A 20327-nucleotide genomic window follows, 5' to 3' on the forward strand; every position below is an offset into this window, starting at 1 on the left:
TCCACATGTCTCCTTATCTCCGAGTCTGAGGGGCTTTAACACGACGACTTTATAATCGTTTTGTCACTATGGTCGTTATATTCACTTTGTTAACGTCACGAATTGCCTGTAAGTTATTATTAAGTCGTTTGTTTATTCATTTAGCCCTTTGTATTTTTTTTTTAAATAGCAGCTTAAACACTTTAAAAATCATGTTAAATTTATGTTTTCAGCGTTTAATGCATACTGGAAACGTTTTTTGTCTGTATATTTTACTAATAAATGTTGTTAATAGCATTAACAACTTTGTACATAAGCCTATATCATAATTTTACAGGTGTTAAATTAGGTCACGTGATAAATTAATGGCCTTTTCATGAATCATTACTAATAAATTTATAGACATGACATTAAAATAATGCTATAATAAAATGTAGCAAACGCCCTACATTAAGTTAACAAGTTAAAAAAAATAACATTTAAATAAAATAAGATTAACTTCTCTTTAAAAAGCATAAATTGTAAGTAGACATTTCTGAAAAAACATTTTACCAATACTGTAAATTAAAATTAAATGCAATAATCTTCAGTAAAAAATTACAGGTATTGTCATTTTGGAAGATTTTTGCTGTAAATGATATGGTAATACCTTTTCCATTTCCATAGCAAAGAAAAATATAATTTTACAGTATTTACCTTCCCTTTTTTTCATCATTTAGTGATCTCTTTCCTTTGCAGTGTATTGCAGTCATCCACATTGCTGATGGGTTTTGTATATAGATGTTTTACGTAAGCACCTATCAGGTTTGTTTGTTTTCATTAATATTTTCCACGTAAGCATCAGCTTGTTTACATGGAAAGCTATTGTTGGCTGTTGGAGCCAGTAGGCTTTATCTTGAGGGTCTGTGGTTTGTCCAGTCAGTTCTGACTCACTTATCACAGTCACAGAGGTGTGTGTGATAACCCAGATATCTCAATTGATCACTCTATAATTTAAGCATCACAGTGTATAACAGACATAATTAAATATAGAAAGTAAGTAGTATACTATGAACACATTTTGTGTGTGTGTGTGTGTACACGTGTTTTTGTGATTTATGATGCTAAATGTTGGATGCTAAATGTTGTCCATTTTGATGTTATTAAAGGGATAGTTCACCAAAAATGAAAATTCTGTTATCATTTACTCACCCTTATGTTGTTTCAAACCTGTAGTTTCTTCTGTTGAACACAAATTTTGAAGAATTTTGGTAACCAGACAGTTGACGCTGGCTAGCCATTGACTTCCATAGTATTTTTTTTTTCCTACTATGGAGGTCAATGGCTACCGTCAACTGTCTGGTTACCAACATTCTTCAAAATATCTTCTTTTTAGTTTAACAGAAGAAAGAAAGGTTTGGAACAAGATAAAGGTGAGTAAATGATGACAGTTATTTCATTTTTGGGTGAACTAACCATGATTCATTCAGCAAGTGTTCCCCAAAATGAGCTGGAAACCCCCTTCAGCCTGAAGGACAGCACTGTCATCTGTAACTTGAGCTCATACCCAGCATGCATCTCTCTCCCTTCAGACTGCGACACCATCGGTAGCTACTGGAAGACTCATATTCAGGGTTAAAGGGGTTTAAGCAGCAGCTTTGAGGAGCATCCAAAAGCTTTAGAAGGAGGACGCTTGCGTGAGATGTTTGCAGTGTCATGCAAACGGCTGCATTTCCTCCTACCATGAAAGAAAACAAAAATAATAGATAGACCATAGTTACTGTATGGTTCCAGCTCCATTTAAAGAGATATATGAACCTTTTTAAAAACTAGAACCTCTGAAAGTTAAATTTTTTTTTTCTATTCAAAGGCTAAAGTGCTGTGCCCAAAGCTCTACTCTGTAAGACCAACAGGGGATAGCCCGAAATAGCGTCCCACCTGTGGGCAGAGATCAGAGCTATGGAGACAGCTAGCTTGCTAAAACTCACTGCTTCTCACTGCTATTGAGAACGTGTTAATGTAGTTGTTTCTCTGATCTTAACATGGAGATTTAAGCAGACTGCATTCTACTTTTTTGAAGGTTTTTTTTTATTTCATTATTATCATTCATTCATGTCATTGTTTATGTTGCCCATTTTGGTACTGTTTGTTCAGGTGAGATTCATAACAATTAAAGACTTTAAGATGGAGAAAAGACGTGTTAAATGCTGCAAAAGAAGTTATATAAATAACTCATTGCTCCAAGTGTGGTGAACGGTGCTATAGCAAGACTTCTCTGTCCAGGTGGAGCGGAGGCAGTCTGGCACTTCCTCAACTTGTGACCCGTGACACTTATTGGCCAGCTGCCCTTTGAAATGGATTGTTATGGTGGATATTAGAACAGATCCAGCAGCAGTAAAAAGAAGCAACGTTTTTCATTTGTTTACACTGAATCAAAACCTTGATTAACATTCACTGTTCAAATATTGGGAAACATCAGTTGCTGATTGGATGGGCAAATTTGAATGTAAGAAGAGGCGGACAAATGATTGGAGAAGTGTGGCATACATCACCAGAGTAACTGGAAGATCCAGTTATGACATTTTCATGGATGAATCTTTCACAAAAAGATTTAGAAAATTTATATACACTACCGTTCAAAAGTTTGGGATTGGTAAGATTTTTAATGTCTTTAAAAGAAGTATCATCTGCTCACCAAGGCTGCATTTATTTAAGTAAAAATACATTAAAATCAGTAATATTGTGAAATCTTATTACAATTTAAAATAACTGTTTTCTATTTGAAAATATTTGAAAATGTAATTTATTCTTGTGTTGGCAAAGCTGAATTTTCAGCATCGTTAATCCAGTCTTCAGTGTTACATGATCCTTCAGAAATCATTCTAATATGATGATTTGCTGCTCAAGAAACATTTATTGTGTACAGATGTACAAAATATTTTTTCAGGATTCTTTGATGAATAGAAAGTTCAAAAGAACAGCGTTTATTTGAAATCTAATCTTTTGTTACATTTTAAATGTCTTTACTATCACTTTTGATCGATTTAATGCATCCTTGCTGAAAAAAATATTAATTTCTTTAAATTCTTCTCAAAAAAATAAAAATAAAAATTCTTACTGACCCCAAACTTTTGAATGGTAGTGTATAATGTTACAAAAACTTTGTATTTCAGATAAATGCTGTTCTTTTGAACTTTCTATTCATCAAGGAATCCTGAAAAAAAAAAAGTACACAACTGTTTTTAACATTGATAATAATAATAAATGTTTATTGAGCAGCAAATCATCATATTAAAATGATTTCTGAAGGATCATGTGACACTGAAGACTGGAGAAATAATGCTGAAAATTCAGCTTTTCCAACACAGAAATAAATTACATTTTATATTATATTCTAATAGAAAACAGTTATTTTAAAATTGTAATAATATTTCACAATATTACTATTTTTTACTGTATTCTTGGTGAGCAGACAAAACTTCTTTTAAAAATATTAAAAATCTTACTGATCCCAAACTTTTGAACGGTAGTACATAGGGTGAATTATTTATTTAATATGGAAAAATGAGTCAGAAAATATACTATTTTTAGGTACTATTAAATTTGAGGGAAAAATTATAGAGCCACTGACTTGGCATCATCTTGTTGCTCTTTTGTTTGACTTATAATGCAAAGGAAATCCCAAAAACTAATGTCAGGTTTATTGGTTGGCTATCATGAAAAAAAATGTTATATGAAATGTAATTTAACTCTTTATTTCTTCTTCTCTTTGTCTGTTTTCTTGTCTGCCTCACTTCCTCTCTCAACAAGTCAGCTGTTGGCCTAGCTGGGCATTTACTCTACTACAGGAACAGGTGCAGATCACAGCAGGACACTGGGCAGGATGGAAAGTTTACAGTTGGTTTGAAAGAGAAATTGTAGCACTTGAAACACTTGTATTTCTTTCACAGTTGCTGAAATATACAACATAACAATTCACTCAGGCATGCCCCAATGTTTCGGGCCCTGATATATAGCTCAACAGGTCTAATTATGTTGCTAATCATAATGGTTATTCAAATTATACTTTAAATGCCATGAAACTGTCATCTTATTACTGATTTATATTCTTATTGTTTTTAGTTTTAGAGCATAAATGAATAAATGATTGTTGTTAAAGCATTCAAGTACAGTATTGTTCAAGGAACATGAACATATCCATTTCTAATCATGACTGAAGTCTAAAGAGACCTGTCCTGTATTTCCTCTGCATCTCTGCTTACAGATAGCTGAAGTCTCCACTATCAGGTATACCAGAGCCATGCTAAATTAAGGCTTGTGACAGTGAGAACTGGCTGGCTGCCCAGGAGCTCAGAGAAAATGTTGACTTATCAATCTCAAATAACTTTGCTATGATCTAAAATCCTGATCTGTGTCAGAGATCCCAAATAGAAATATGACATGTACTTATTCCACTGTGTATTTATACAGTAGCAATCTTGACTGTGTGCTCTTGAGACAAACTCTCGAGACCACATAAATATGGGCTCGGTCTGGAACTCAATACTTTTTGTTTTGATCTCGGCCTCTAAGCGTATTAGTCTGAGTCTCGGCTTGTGGAAAAGAGGTCTCCATAGCTCCAGTCATTTGATTATGGTCAAAGATTAATTTTTCAGTGATTTTTTTGGTAACACTTTATAATAAGGTTCCATTTGTTAACATTATTTAACATGAACTAACAATGAAAATATTTTTTATCTTAGTAAATGTTAATTTCAACATTTACTAATCTTAAAATTAAAAGTTGTACCCATTATTGTTATTAAATGGACCTAACATTAACCAACACTTTACAACTTACAAACTTTAAACCTTAACAATGATTATTAAATACTCTAACAAATGAATTGTTCATTGTTAGTTAATGTTGTTAATGCATTAACTAATGGGACCTTATTGTAAAGTGTTAGGTTTTCAGTGTAATTGTCAGAATGTCATATGCAGGAGTATTAACAAATCAGTTAGATGTTAATCAGTGCATAAATGAGTTGCTTTCATAGGTCTATCCAGAGGGAAATGTTCGGACTCAGAGCTGTTTATTATTATGACTCTAAATCATATTTGTATCTGAGCTGCAGTAAATGACTCCCTCATCTGGTGAACTGTAGGAAATTCATCTTCATTGCATTGAAATTTGACCCCAACTCTTGATACTTTAGGAATTCCAATGGATCAGGCTTTGGGTTGATGTTTATTATCAAACTGGTATCAGTGTTAAACACATTTAACATGGTAAACAGAAATGTCTTTCGTGTATTTTTATAAAGCAAACTTAAAAATAACTTTTATATTGTTAATCATATCAAGATGAACAGTTTGCCTACTGGACTTAATGCAACTTAGGTTTACTTGATTATCCATATATAATTTTTCAGGAAAAAGCTTTTGAGGAATGTTTATTCGTATCTCTCAATCATCATTGTGTTGCATTGCATTATATGTTCCCCATCCCCCTCCCTCCATGCTAAAAAATACAACACTTTGATCATAAAACATTTAAATACCATCTATAGGAAATATTTTGGGGAAACAAGTTGACAACTGATATTTACATGCATTTTTATGTAGCCTAAGTAGTCTACTAAAGATCTCACTGAGAATTTCATCTTACCTTTTGGCCATATAAATTAAGCGTCAGCGTCAGTTCAGGCAGGTCATGTAGTCAAGCTCCGCTATCAGCTGAAATTATAACCCAGCCTAATCAGCTGATCCAATTCCTAGGCACTCAATCGGTGACTTTCAAACAGGGTGCCTTGTTTAAATGCATTCACAGTCTGCCTGCTTGGCTGCTTCCACTGCACAACTGCTTGCAACCCACCTCCTCCCCAGCTCCTCCTTTAAACTTGTGTTTAACTTAATCAGTGTCATTCTGTTGTCATTGATGCACGCTCTGTTCTCAATAGGGGCGATTTTGTGCTGCTTTCCCAGTTAAAGGTCCCGTTCTTCGTGATCCCATGTTTCAAACTTTAGTTAGTGTGTAATGTTGTTGTTAGAGTATAAATAAAATCTGTACAATTTTAAAGCTCAAAGTTCAATGCCAAGCGAGATATTTTATTTAACAGAAGTCGCCTACATCGAACGGCCAGTTTGGACTACATCCCTCTACTTCCTTCTTTAATGACGTCACTAAAACAGTTTTTTGACTAACCTCCGCCCACAGGAATACACAAGAGTTGCGTTTGTAGAGTGTGTTTGTCGCCATGTCGTCGAAACGCTGTTATTTTCATCCCGCAGTCCAATCACCGGGTCTGATTCCGGCTCAAATTGTAAAATTAAAGACGTTTACAATAACACTGAGCGCGTGCATCTCCACGTTATGGTAAGAGGCGTGACCTTTCCGGGCAAGGTTCGCTAAGCTGCTGTCGAATCACAACACAGGAACCGCTGGCACAATCAAAACTCGTTACGTATTTCTGAAGGAGGGACTTCATAGAACAAGGAAGTCATCAGCCCGTTTTTATGACAGTGGAAACAGCGGTATACAGATAAGTAAATTATGTGAAAAATACTGTTTTTTTTACACGCGAAACATGAACACATGTTATATTGCACACTATAAACACAATCAAAGCTTCAAAAAACCACGAAAAACGGGAAGTTGTCCCCAGAAGCTGCTGTTGTTCCCTGACTTGGCTTTCATGGAGCTCATGAAAAGGATGGGGAATTTAGAACAGAGCCATACCGCCAAATGTAACTTTAACAAACATGCAAATAAAAATTTCAAAATTTGACAAAGAATTGTTTATGGTATTTTTGAATCAAGTGGTCCTGACTGAAATATCAGCAAATCGCATATTGTTGCTCACTTTGGGCCTCTGAAGAAAACTGAGGGTTTTTACCTCGTCAAAAATACTAATGTACCAAATGTTATACTCAACAAAAAACACATGCAAATTTCTTTTTAGATTTTAAAAATATTTTGTCTAAATGTTGAATAAACTGTTCCATTAAAAAATTGTGTGATTTATGTCTGACTATTATTTCATTGGTAACACTTTACAATAAGGTTCATTGGTTAACTTTAGTTAACTACCATGAACTAATAATGAACTGCACTTATATACAGCATTTATTAATCTTTGTCAATGTTAATCTCATTGTTTACTAATACGTTATTAAAATTCTGTTAACATTAGTTAATACACTGTGAACTAACAGGAACAAACAATGAATTTTCATTAACTAATGTTAACAAAGATTAGTAGCTAAATACAGTAACAAATGTATTGCTCATGCTTAGTTCATGTTTAACCTTATTGTAAAGTGTTACAATTTCATTCGTCGGGCCTTACAGGGTTAAAGAGTAGATAAACAATGATGTTGAACGTTTCCACAGGTTCATCTTCACAGTAATGAAAAAAATAACTACTTTTGTACTGGTATGTGTAGGCTATAAAATAGTCCCTAATGCTTTAGCAATGTAAAGCTTCACTTTTCTTTACCCCAGCCCGACAGAGGGCATGAATGTGCCATATATGGTTACATGAGAAACCCCAACCGGAACGACAGAGGAAGAGAAATAGGCGTAAGTGAAGACGACAATTTTGTTGCGACTGTGCTAACCGACGTGTTCCCTATAGAAACCCGGTGAATCGTTGTCATTTCCTTTCACTTCTGCAATCCGGTGACACACCCAATGTGAAAAGCCTTTCTTGGATGGTCAATGGCCGTAAGGCTCCGGCGCACGGTATGTTGTCGCACATACACTGTTATCAGCACGGCGAGCAGCCAGTCGTCGTTTGTACTGCACCGAAACTGACAGCAAGTGTTCGCGTAAATTCCCGCATGGGTTTTGTACGATGTCAGCAAGCTTTTGGCAGGTATCGCGCGCAGGATTAATTAGACGTCAGTCAGATACGCACGCAGGAGCGAGCGGCGCGCTCTGCGTTTCCGTTTTTCCCTGCGGCTAAAACCCGGACGGCTAGCGGCTGTGCTAAAGCTAACGGTTAATGAACAGCCAGTTTTTTTTTTTCCTTTCTCTTTCTCATCCTGGAGATAAGTATCGTACGTGCAAGTGAAAGGATTGTGTAAATCGCTATATGTATATATGTTGAAGAATAATTCGAAAGCTTTTGTTTTATAATGAGATGAGTTTATCCCATCAATTGCGGCTTTCTATCTTTGTCGTCATGCAAAAATAGCGTTGAGTTGTAGCACTTAAACGGATTTGGCGGTGGCTTGACGTAATTTCACCGCGATCAGGAGGTGTCAGACACAGGTATCGGGCAGAACTGTCACTGCTTGACCGTGATAATGGTCACTTTTAATGGCAGATTGTGCTTTAATGGTGCTTAGATGGTTCAGCTAGCAGGAGGCAGTGCTAAAATCAACCTGCGCTGGGTTCGTGTTGTCATGAGTTATCTTGTCTGTTTCAGCTCTTCGTGAAGTTGTCTTTAATATAATCTAAAATGTTGGTGTTTTATTTTTCCTGGTGACTTGGATTCAAATACATTGTACTTAGTGTCTCTATTTGTGACTAATTTCAGTTTGGCACCTCATTATTTGAATTTGCTCAGTAGGTGTTAACAGTGGTGTGCCTATGAACACCTGTCATGTGTCGGAAGAGCGGAAGGGAATGAAACACTGTTCATGTCTCAGATTTCAGGTCGTTGTCGGTGGTGAGGTCGCTAAACAACACAACACAACACAAGCCATTCTCATACGCCGCCACACACAGGAGTAGCTTCATAAGCCTTTTAGCTTTGAATTTACGTATGGTTAACCTTCGATGTATCACATAAACCTCATTTGTTCTGATAAATAGGAGTTTTTTTTTTTTAAAAGTGTCTGTATAAAAGCTCAGTTCCTGTCCAGTCTTGCGACATGTTTACACTGCGGCAGCCGAGAGTCTGAGGCCGTCTGGTGCATAAAAGCGACCTTAACCCTGTAAAGCCTGACATATTAAATAATAGGCAAAAAAAAAAAAAAAAAAAAAATGGAAGAGTTTATTGGACCTTTTAGATAAAATATTGCTTACATGTTTTATATTTTGTCTCATTTGGCTTTTATGGCTCGTATAGTATAATAATATAGAGTATCTCACATTAGAGGAGGAAAAAATATATATATATATTTTAATTCAGAGGTCAAACTGAGGAAAAATATGTTTGGTACAGATATTATTTATATGACCAAAAAGTAATATGAAATTCTGATAGCTTGTAATGTAAATCAGTGATTTTTATTTATCTACATAAAATGCATACATTGTCACTCTATATTTCCTAATGTTTTAGTAAGATGATATTTAAATGCTTAACTTTTGAGTGAGCAAAGCTTTGTAGTTTTAATTATGAGGGAAAACTATAAAATGCAATACAATGATGAGTGAGAGAGAAACGTTCTTCAAAAGTCTGTTGTAAAGTTTAACACAAATGTTTATTTTTATGCTGTATGGATAATCAAGTAAACCTAAGTTGCTTCAATATTAATAATAATATAAAAGTTGTTCTTCTATTTTAAAAAAAATATCTTTTACTTGCTAAAAACAATGAACTATCAATCAGATGACAGAAGGCATGTCGAAGATTGTGTACAACAGATTTTTCAGCAGTGTTTTGGACATGTTTGTAAGATAGAGGCTTTAGAAATGTTTCAAAAAAGATAAAGTAGGCTTTATAGTGTTAAAGGGATAGTTCACCCTAAAAAGAAAATTGTCATTTACTCACACATTGTTCCAAACCTGTAGGACTTACTTTATTTAGTGAAACACAAAAGGACATGTTAGGCAGAATGTATGATGCATTTTTTCCATGCAATGAAAGTGAGTGATGATTTCTCTTTGTTTCAAACACCCTGAGGTAGTTTGTTGGCAGTGTATGTGAGTGGTCAAACTTGATCTGTGGCTCTGATGTGATGTTATTCATGTGCATTGTCAGGGGATGAGAGGAGAGCAGGTGCTGCGCTCCTGGCTGCGGACTCAGTGACTCTCTCTTTGGGCTCAGGATGGCGCAGGGAGGGCCTCAGTTGGACTATCACATACTGCAGGACCTCAAGCAGCGCTTCCCAGAGATTCCAGAGAAAGTAGTGTCTCAGTGCCTTCTTCAGGTGAGAACCGGCAGCCACAATTTAAACGAAATGGGGTGTTTAGAATGTATGTGTGGCCTGCTCCAGGATTTTGAGTCATTTGGATGCAGAAACCCATTTGAATGAAATAATAATGTATAGTTATTATGTTACTAATCCAGACCACTGCGTTGATTATATAATCATTTAAATGGTGGCTCTCATAAAAACTTGTCTTTGAGGAAATGGCCTCCAAACTATTTTTAGTCCTTTTTTGTGACAAAATTAGAAGACTTACTCAAACATGCATATATTTGTACTTAACCTGTTATTTAATGTATCAATAATGTAGTGCATATATTTTAAAAAATAAATCAGAGTTACTGTAGGGTTATTAATATACTATTGTAGTATTATTTATTATTATTTACCTTGTATTTTTATAATTTCAGTATTCATTTTAGTTTGTTTCAGGAATTTTGTTATGTGCTTTCTCCTTTTGTCATTTATATTAGTTTTTTTATTAATATTTCTATTTAGCTTTATTTTTATTTCAGATTCAGCCTAGTAATTTTAGAACTTCATCTTATTTCAATTAGCTGCTAAGGCAATATTTTTAATTTGTTTAACCAAAACAATTTTTAATTTCTAGTTTTAATTAACAATAACAACTGCAATATGTTTAGATTTTAGTAATATTCTCTTCTTCTTCTTTTTTTTTTTTTTTTTTTTTCTCTAGCTAACTAACAAGATGTCAGGTCAGGTCTAACTAAAAATGTCAAGTCAGGTGACATGTCCACAAGCTGTTTTATTGATATCTTTTATTGATATAGTTGAATCGAAGGTCGATTACATGAGAGATGGAAGTCTGCTGTATCTTTCAATGTACCCTCTGATGTTCATTCATATTTTTTCATGCTATAGTATTAATCTGACATTTAAAAGTGCAACAACATTTATTGTTTGAATGTTGTAAAATAATACAGTAAAACAGTAATATTGTGAAACAGTATTATTACAATTTATAGTAACAGTTTACTATTTTAATATATTTCAAAATGTAATTTATTCCTGTTATGGCAAACCTAAATTTTTAGCAACTATTACTCTAGCCTTCAGAAGTCATTCTAATATGCTGATTTTTTGCTCAAGAAATAATTCTTCTTCTTATTATTATTATTAGTAGTAGTAGTATTAGTATCAATTTTGAAAACAATTGCAGTGCTTAATATTTTTGAGGAAAAATAATATTTATATTTTTTTCTCTCTCTCTCTCTCTCAAAGGAACAGAATTTACTTGGAAATATAAATATTTTGTACCGTTATAAATGTCTTTACTGTTATTTTAATTTAATTTGTCCTTGCTGAATATTAATAATAATAACAAAAATCTTACTGACCCCAAACAGTCAAGTATGTACACCAAAAGCTAATGACGTGCAATGAGCATAAAGTTTTATCAGTGAAAATTGTTGCGGTGTCATTCTGGCTGAATGCCATTATTGAGTGTGTGTCAGGTGCAGGAACATGTTTACCTCACTGTCTTCCATTTCCTCTTCAGAACAACAATAACCTGGACCTCTGCTGCCATCTGCTGGCTCAGGAGAGTAATAGATACCTTTATGAGGAGTACCACAGTCCAGATGAATTGCACTTAAACCGTAACCACATGCTGCGTATTAGCGTGGGTTACCCTGCTCCCGAGGGGGCTAAAAACAATGCTGGCGGCCGAGCTTTGGTCCACAGTTCCAGCGACGGGCACATTGAGCATCCTCGAAGTGGTTTCCCTGAGCCCCTCTCTGCTCCCGCCACCATGGCGCCGTCACCCGGCTTCAACCCCTTCTTCATGAACGATCAAGGACGCTCGAACATCCCCACCCCTCCGCCCAGCATCCAGGGCATGTCTCCCACATACCACCCCGTCCCACGTTACATGACTCCCATAACCGTTACCCTTTCCCAGAACATCCCCTCTGCACCACAAGCACTGCAAATCCCCCCTGGTGCCTATTGTAACAGTGGGAACACCGTGTACATGCGTCCTTCGCCGTCTCAAAGTCCTCAGCCTACTCCCTGGTCCACATCTGGAACATCCATGTACCAGCAGTCTCCTTATGCTACTCCGACGTACCAGTCCCCGTATAGCTCTCCCCAACATCAGGTCCAGCCGCCGCCCCAGGTGTTTCTGCCCATAAGTCCCCCCACCCTCCCTGGGCTGTCCTACCAGCAGCCGCCCCTGTTTCCCACAGGCCTTTTCTATCCTCCAAAGGCCCTATGAAGAACCAGATAGAGATCACACTGGAGGGACAACGACCACGGAGCAACTCCCCTGTACATGCTCCACAGGGAACGCTCTATATGGCCACCAGCCCTTCCCCGAGTTCCCCCTCCCGGGCCATCAATATGACAGGACCCCCCGGGGCCTCCATTCATCAAGGAATGTATGTCCACCAGGGTGTGGCGAGGCCCCGGCCCGCATCCTCTCCTCAACCTGCCACCTCTGCCTTCATCAAGATCAAAGTGTCTCCTGGACAAGTGCAGCGTTCATCAAGCTCTCCACCAGTTGAGACCGAATCCCTCCTCAACATAGTGGACCAGGGCGAGCGGCATGGCGCCCCTCCTCCGATCCTGCCCATTTCTGCGCTGCCAGCAAACATCTCCAACCAGTTCCACCGCATGCCTAGACGATCAAGCTCTGGCTCAGATGACTATGCATATACTCAAGGTATGGATATAAATATTATTATGATTTTTAAATACAAATGTTTGAGAAAATTAATACTTTTATTCAGCAAGGATGCATTAAATTGATAAACAGTGATAGTAAAGACATTGATAATTTCAAATAAATGCTGTTCTTTTGAACTTTCTGTTCAACGAATCCTAAAAACAACTGTCACGGTATCCACAAAAAATATTTATAAGAATAAATGTTTCTTTAACACCAAATTAGGATATTAGAATGATTTCTTAAGGATAATGTAACACTGGAATGCACTAGGGGTGTAACAATACATTGATATAGATCGATACATCGATCTAATGTCTAACGATCCGATGCATCGATGCAATGCGTAAAAATACCTGTGGGCTAATTATAGAGGCACCTTTGTTTTAACACTCTCCACATTTTCACACAATATCAGTCTATGCATTATCGCCAACGCGTGCATTCTCATTTAAACTACCTTTCAGAACTTGTGAAAGACACTTGGGACAGTTGATGGAACTGTCACTGAAAGAATATGGTCAATAAACTGCTGCATAGGAGCGCCGCGCGCTGTGACTCCGTGTTGCTTCAAGCGCATCATTCTGCACACTGGATGCGCACAAGTGCTTTGTGCCGCTCTGTATTAGAGCCTTTATAATAAATTTGCACAATGAAAGAATATTAATAGCCTGTCTTGTTTTGTCCTACCTATATGTTGTTGCTTTATTAAAAACCTGCGCTATACATTTAAAAGAAATGTCTTTTAATTATGTGTGTGTGTGTGTGTGTGTGTATATGTATTCCTTGTTTATCAGTTTTTTGACATTACACATTTTAGCACAGAACTAAAATACTTTCTTGACTGTTGTCATGTCATAAGCTGTCATTAGATTACTGTGTGAATTTTTTATTTCTGGATGTCCCAATCAGGGTTCAGGATGTGAAATTTTGAAATAAATGTTTGTTATATATTTTGGTTGCAGTTGTGAGTTAATAAAAATGTAACTGGTTGTGTAAAATAGGCTCAAAATATCGAAATTGATCGACTCGAATCGTATCACAGAACTTTTTGAGGTATCGGAAAATATCGAATCCCTGGCTATGAGAATCGATATTGTATCGAATCGTGATGAACTGTCCGATTTACACCCCTAGAATGCACAGGAATAAATTATCCTTTAAAACTAGATTTGATCAAGTGGTGGTCACTCGAGGTCAAATAGGTCATACTAGATTGCATTTTTGCTTTATGGCAGTGCATGTTCAATGTAAGACCCATCTTTTACCCTTCTTTTAACCTATTTTATTGGACTGGACAACATTTTTATGTAGTAAGCTCAGTTAAGGACTTGTTTAGTGGGATTTTCCCAGAAAAGGTTTTAAAATTTGTATCAAATCTTGTATAAAATTAACTGCTGTTTTGTTTGGTTTTTATTTCTATTGTATTTATGCAACTCTTGTATTTTTGAAACTCCAATTTTGCCATGAAGATAGCCTCAGATGCTGACATGGCATTAAAAAGCTGTACTACTACTGTTTTTTTGTATTTTTGATCAATCAAATGCAGCCTTGGTGAGCATAAGAGATCTTACTTCTTTCTTAGAAGTAAGAAGTACTTACTTAAATCTTACTTACCCATAAACTTTTGAATGGTAGTACGTGTGTGTGTGTGTGTGTGTGTGTGTGTGTGTGTGTGTGTGTGATGTGTGTATGTATGTGTGTGTGTGTGTGTGTAAATATAAAAAATAAATATAATAAATTATTTTTTTCCTTTATTTAAGGTGGCGTATTTATGGCTGGCTCTTTCGAGGAGTCAAGGAACACATTTTAAAGGGGTCATGAATTGAGAAATCAAATTTTCCTAGATCTTTTGACATGTAAGAGGTCATTGTATTATAAAAATATCCTGTAAGTTTCAGAACTCAAAACCTTTTTGTTGAACCCAAGATGCCAAAATGACGCGTTTTAGATTTTGTCACATTATTACGTCATAGTGCGACGAAAGACCGCCCTCTGCAGAAGAAAATCCATGCTTAGATCATTACCTCTTTAGCCCCGGCCCACCAATTTGCGTATGTCATGTAGTAGTAAATAGAAGAGAGACACAAAAACAGGATTACTCCAGGAACAAAATGATAGAGATGCTTCTGAAGGGAACATTTTGCAGTGCCAAGTTGTGGTAAAACGCAGTCATGGTCACCATGATTTTGCCAAGTAAGGCATGTTTCTGGATCAACATATTTGTTGATCCTGGAACAACATTCCTGTTTGAAAATGTAGTCCTACCCATAACTTATCCCTAAAATCAGAGGGAAGTCATAGGTGAATAACACTGATGTAGAAGCACCTAACCCTGGTTGTAAGCTTAAACTTGACATAAACTATAAACTTCCCTCAAATCTGATTGGTTGATTGGAATGTTGTTCTAACATGTTGTACTTGGTGAAATCACATTCACTGTCTTGGCATTGCCTTCCTTGTGATCCTAACAATAAGAAAGCATGGATGAACTTTATTTTTAACGAAGTTTCATATCACGTCAGTAAGACACTGTTCGTTTGTTTGCTTTATTTTACTTCGGATTCGTTTTTAAACAAGACACCATTTGGCGCAGACAGGCTTTTCAGAGAGACTGAAAATAAAAGATGATGCAGTGATGACTATATCCGACTGCAATGTCGCAACACACTGTGTGAGTAACAATATTTTTACCATGTCACTATTGTCTGTTACAGATCGTTTGATATGTACTGAGAATTTATACTGTAGCGCTGCAGTCAAATTGTGATAGTTGTGATTTCCTGTTCTTTCCTTTGCTTCTGCATTTATGGGGTTAATTCGTTGGATTATCGGATACGGAAGAAAGCATGTAGAGAACGCTGCTTTTGTTATTGTTATTATCGCTGTAATCCTGAATAAAAGCTTCAGCGAGCGACATCTTCTTTTTTGACATCATTAAGACATTACAAAACGTTTCATTTTATTTTAAACCCGACACTGCAAATTACGATATATACGTTTTTCACTTTATCAAAGGATGAATGATGAATAGCTATAAGAACGACAGTGTTACAAACGCTGGTGCATTCATAATTCCGTGGCGAAACACTGTAAATGATAATTGATTATTTGTCAGTTATAGCTGTGGTAACTTTATTTGCCACAACCAAGAGCATATGTATTATGCATAAATGTTTCACATTGTTGACAAATGTTGTAATGAGATGTAAGTTTTCAAAACCGTTCCATACGTGTAATGGTGGGGACGTTGTCCAATCATAGCAGTGGCCATTTATTTGAATGCAGCATGCCCATCAAAACAGTGTTTGAAAGAGAGTCAAAAAAAGGATAGAAAATAGGATAGAAAAGGATAGAAAACATCATAATTGGACCTCATAGAACATTAAAATGCAATTCATGACCCCTTTAACTATGCTGAGAAACAAAGTAATGTTAATTTTATATATATCTATATATAACATATTTTATATATTAAATATATATTTAGTTTCTAAAAGAAAGAACTAGTTGCTGGATCTTACAGGGTTTGTAAGGTCTGTAACATCAGATCTCTGAAAGTTATTGAAGAGTTTTGTTTGAGGCAGTCAATATGAAGTGAAGCAGATATATACTTGTACATCACTCATGAAAGAACTATAATTAGGTTGATCAGATAACTCTTTCCTGCTAAAATGGACAGTTTCTGTCCAGAATAAGCTGTTTATGCAACTCCTTTGCATCTGTTTATCATGTTTGTATGCATCAGGGTTGGGTGTATGTGGGGAAGTGTTGTTCACTCTTGTAGACTTGTGTTTAATACTGTATGTCTCCTCCTTAGCGCTGCTCTTGCACCAGCGTGCTCGGATGGAGCGTCTGATGAAAGAACTCAAGCTGGAGCGGCAGAAACTGGAGCAGTTGAAGGCAGAAGTGAATGAAATGGAATTTGACGCCCTGCAGAGACGCTTCAGACGGGTGAACAGCACTAGCCTGATCCCTCGGGTAAGAGAGAGAGACAAAAAAACAGGCTTTTAGAGCATGTGAATGCATCTTTTTGAAGGGGTGCTGAACACACCCACCCACTTGTTTTACATCGCTAATAAAGGAGATGAATGAATCCTCATCAAATTCTCTAAATGAGCCTTACATAAAAGCATACATACCTAGAATCTGCATGCAGAACGTGCAAAATACGATGGGGTGGAAATGAATCGCATCTGTTCATTCAATTCTTGCTCATTCTGTATGCTTCGCAGACTGTGAATGAATCTCTTTTCATAGGTTACACTGCTGTACATAATGTAACCATCCAGTAAAAGCGTCATCATCTTCTTAGGAGTTTAACAGGCTTCAGTAAAGAGTGTGACAATGATAACTTGCTTTTATGTGTGCGGTTAATATGAAAAATTCATGTACTTTATGTGTGCGTTTGCTAGCCCGAGGATATGACCAGAATTCGGTCACAAAACAGACAGCTTCAGATTGACATTGATTGCACCTTGAAGGAGACAGACCTGCTGCAGTCCAGAGGTAAAAATAGCATGAATGTAGTCATCTTTATGAACACTTGCACTGCATTATTTCATGTGATTGCACACAAATTGTTGGAAATTGTGCTGATAACCATTTCCTTCATCCATTTCTTTTCTTTTTTAGGCAAGTTTGACGTGAGAACCATGAACAACTTTTATGATAATATTCAGCCTGGCCCTGTTGTACCTCCAAGAGGTGGGAATTCAATCAATCATTTCTGCATTTATTTATTTTTTTTTTAGTTTTTTAGTTATTCTTTACAATAAGGTTCAATTAGCTAGTATTAGTTAATGCATTTGGTATGAAGAACTAACTCTTCTACTCTGAAATATTTATATAGGAATTATGTATTTCTATGGCAACACTATTAATGGCAAAATTAATTTGTGTAATTTGAGTAATCATTAAATAAATCCACAATACAAGAAGTAACAATCATTATGCAAATGCCTTATTAATAAACTTATAAGGTTTTAGTGGTACACTGGGGTATAGCTACATTAAACTATTGTATGTCTTTCAATTATTTTCTGATTATTCATATATTATTAAGACAATAATCTGACAAAAAGTCAATTAAAGAATTACTTAGAAGTGACTGCAAAACTATATTTTAATGCTGAAGCTGCTGCCATTTTGAATGTTTTCGCATGATGTTGCAGTGGTCAGGTGCTACAAGCCAAAGCTCTCTGAAAATTTGGTGTTTATAAGGTCCTGTCCACACGAACACGGGTATTTCAAAACTGCAGCTTTTTCTATGGAAGTTGACCGTTCGTCCAACACACAAACACAGTATACAGTCACTGAAACTGAACATTTTTGAAAACTCCTGCCAGGGTGAAGATTTTTTTGAAACTCCAGTTACAGTGTTGTTGTGTAGATGGTGAAAGTGGAGATTTTGGCTTGTGACGTCTGAACCGGAACCGGTAATAACCTTTTTTCCAGGCTTCTGATTGACCAACATGGCTTTACGGTTAGGATTATATCACCACCTGTTGGTTTGGCGTGCTCTTGACAGTACTTTATTGCGTGTTTTTGCGTTTTCATGTGGATGCTTTTTTTCCCCTTTTTTTAAGCGAGGAAAAACTCAGTTTATAAAAAATACCCGTGTACGTGTAGACTAGCCCTAAGTTGTAATTATGAGGACACGAACGATTTGTATAAGTAGGAATCTCAATTACGATAGTTCCAACAAGGAGTGGATGTGCCTTAGTTTTAATGTGTTAAAATGGTATATTTATCAATAAACCTAAACTAATAGATATTTTAACATGTGTTCATTGTTAGTACTTAATGTTAACCAATTAAACCTAGAGTTATCAATTTTGTTCCTTTGCTATGCTAGAATATATGTGCACGAAACCTAAATTCGAATTCAGAAAGGCACAGAAAATGAATAACGCGTTCTACGGAGCCCCTAAATGGACATGGTTAGGCTTGCTGTAGTAGTCAGTTTCATTACAGTACATCAGATTTCACTCATCACATGAAGATGGTAAGAAGAGATGACTGACAGGACAATTTCAGAGGATTTGGTGCGCAACAGATCCTGAGCATCGACAAATATCTTATCTTGTAAAATGTGTGGTCAATACCCTGCATATTGATAGTGGCTCCGATGTCTGCAAATCATATACAATATAATTACCCAACTAATTGCGAGAGAACACAAAAGCATTGAAATGTATTTTTTCCTCCTATCTCTTTTTTGCCATCGCCATGTCCCTTTAGGGGCTCCGTAGAATGCTTCATTTTCTTTTCCTAACATAGTATTCAGCTTCGGGCACATCGCTATATCCTAGATACAGTTTTCACTAAAATATCTCATGGAATTTGTAGACCAACCTCCCTTGAGTTAAAATTAGCACTTTGCTCTCTGAATATCCTGTTGGATTTGTCCTGACCTCTGACTACACCAGTGGAGTAGAGGGTATTAGATTGCTTGTTATGATATAGTGTTTCTTGCACCCTCGTTCTATTTTCATCACTCTTTTGTTGCTATGCGGGGCCAGTGGCCCAAATTGTCCGTGGGTGTGGCAGAATGCTAGAATGCTTTCTCAAGCCTTCAAATTTAGCTCACAGCAGCAATAAATAAGTGCTTGTATGCCGTTTCATAATGTTTTGTCTCCTCTGACTAGTTAAACCTCCGGTCGTGCAAAGGGACGAGGATTTTGAGGGCGCTCAATGGAACTGTGAAAGCTGCACTTTTCTTAACCACCCAGCGCTGCACCGCTGCGAACAGTGCGAGATGCCGCGCAACACTTGAGCCGGCTTCCCCACGTCCCTTCCCGACTGGCCATGAACCTCACTTATTGCTAATCTTCTGTTCCATCATGCGACGTTCAAGCCCCGCCTATCATTTGACGATTTGTCCCTTGTGCCCTCAGCATCACCCAGCAATAACTGAGCCGTACCCCACAGAAGAAGAGACAACTACTCTAGTGAAATAATATCCAATCAGACCCACCCTGTTACCTCTCGAGGAGCTTCCTGCACTTGTATTTACTTTTTTCTACTGAAAGATGCTTTAAAAGAGGAAGTAGGGTGACTTGACATAACAGAGACAAGCAAAAGGGATTGATTGATTGGCTGGCACTGGAGTGGACGGAGAAGATGTGGTTTTACGAGAGGGCGGCGCTTCCAGATGTTGCAGAGGTGTGGTTTACCAAGCTACCATTCCAAGCAGAATAGGACTGCAGAGTTTACACGAAAAAGCCCAAACAATCCTGTGCAGAGGGCTTCTCTCACAAAACATTCAATGTATTGAGATAAGCAGGGGCTGAATAATTTTAATGTAGACTTTACACTGTATGTGCTCACTATGAGCTCTTCTCATGAATGAAGAACACTACAAGATCTGCATATGAACCTATACCTGGTACTTTTATGCATATTATGCCACACTGTATTCGGTGTTTAAGATGTTGATTTCTTGTGCAAATGCCTCAAGTTGCTGTACTTAATAAAGGATCTGATTCTATGTTACTATACGCTGACGTCGAGATATCTCGGCTGTAAAACCATGAACATAACACATTTTTCTATTTATCTGTTTATTCGGTTAGTATATAAATTAGTACAGTAT

The 20327-nt window shown here is 36.7% G+C and overlaps 1 protein-coding gene across 1 annotated transcript; it reads left to right on the top strand.

Moving 5' to 3' along the window:
• The first annotated feature begins 7487 nt into the window (after positions 1-7487).
• Positions 7488-20232, top strand: tab3 (TGF-beta activated kinase 1 (MAP3K7) binding protein 3). The gene is given in 8 exon segments (XM_048208872.1): positions 7488-7684; positions 9876-10044; positions 11564-12233; positions 12236-12727; positions 16551-16711; positions 17146-17239; positions 17366-17437; positions 19381-20232. Coding segments are annotated over 7 exon segments (1719 nt in total). The 5' UTR covers positions 7488-7684; positions 9876-9942; the 3' UTR covers positions 19509-20232.
• Positions 20233-20327: the final 95 nt, after the last annotated feature.

Source organism: Megalobrama amblycephala, linkage group LG12 (genome assembly GCF_018812025.1).
Source record: "Megalobrama amblycephala isolate DHTTF-2021 linkage group LG12, ASM1881202v1, whole genome shotgun sequence".
Taxonomy (NCBI): domain Eukaryota; kingdom Metazoa; phylum Chordata; class Actinopteri; order Cypriniformes; family Xenocyprididae; genus Megalobrama; species Megalobrama amblycephala.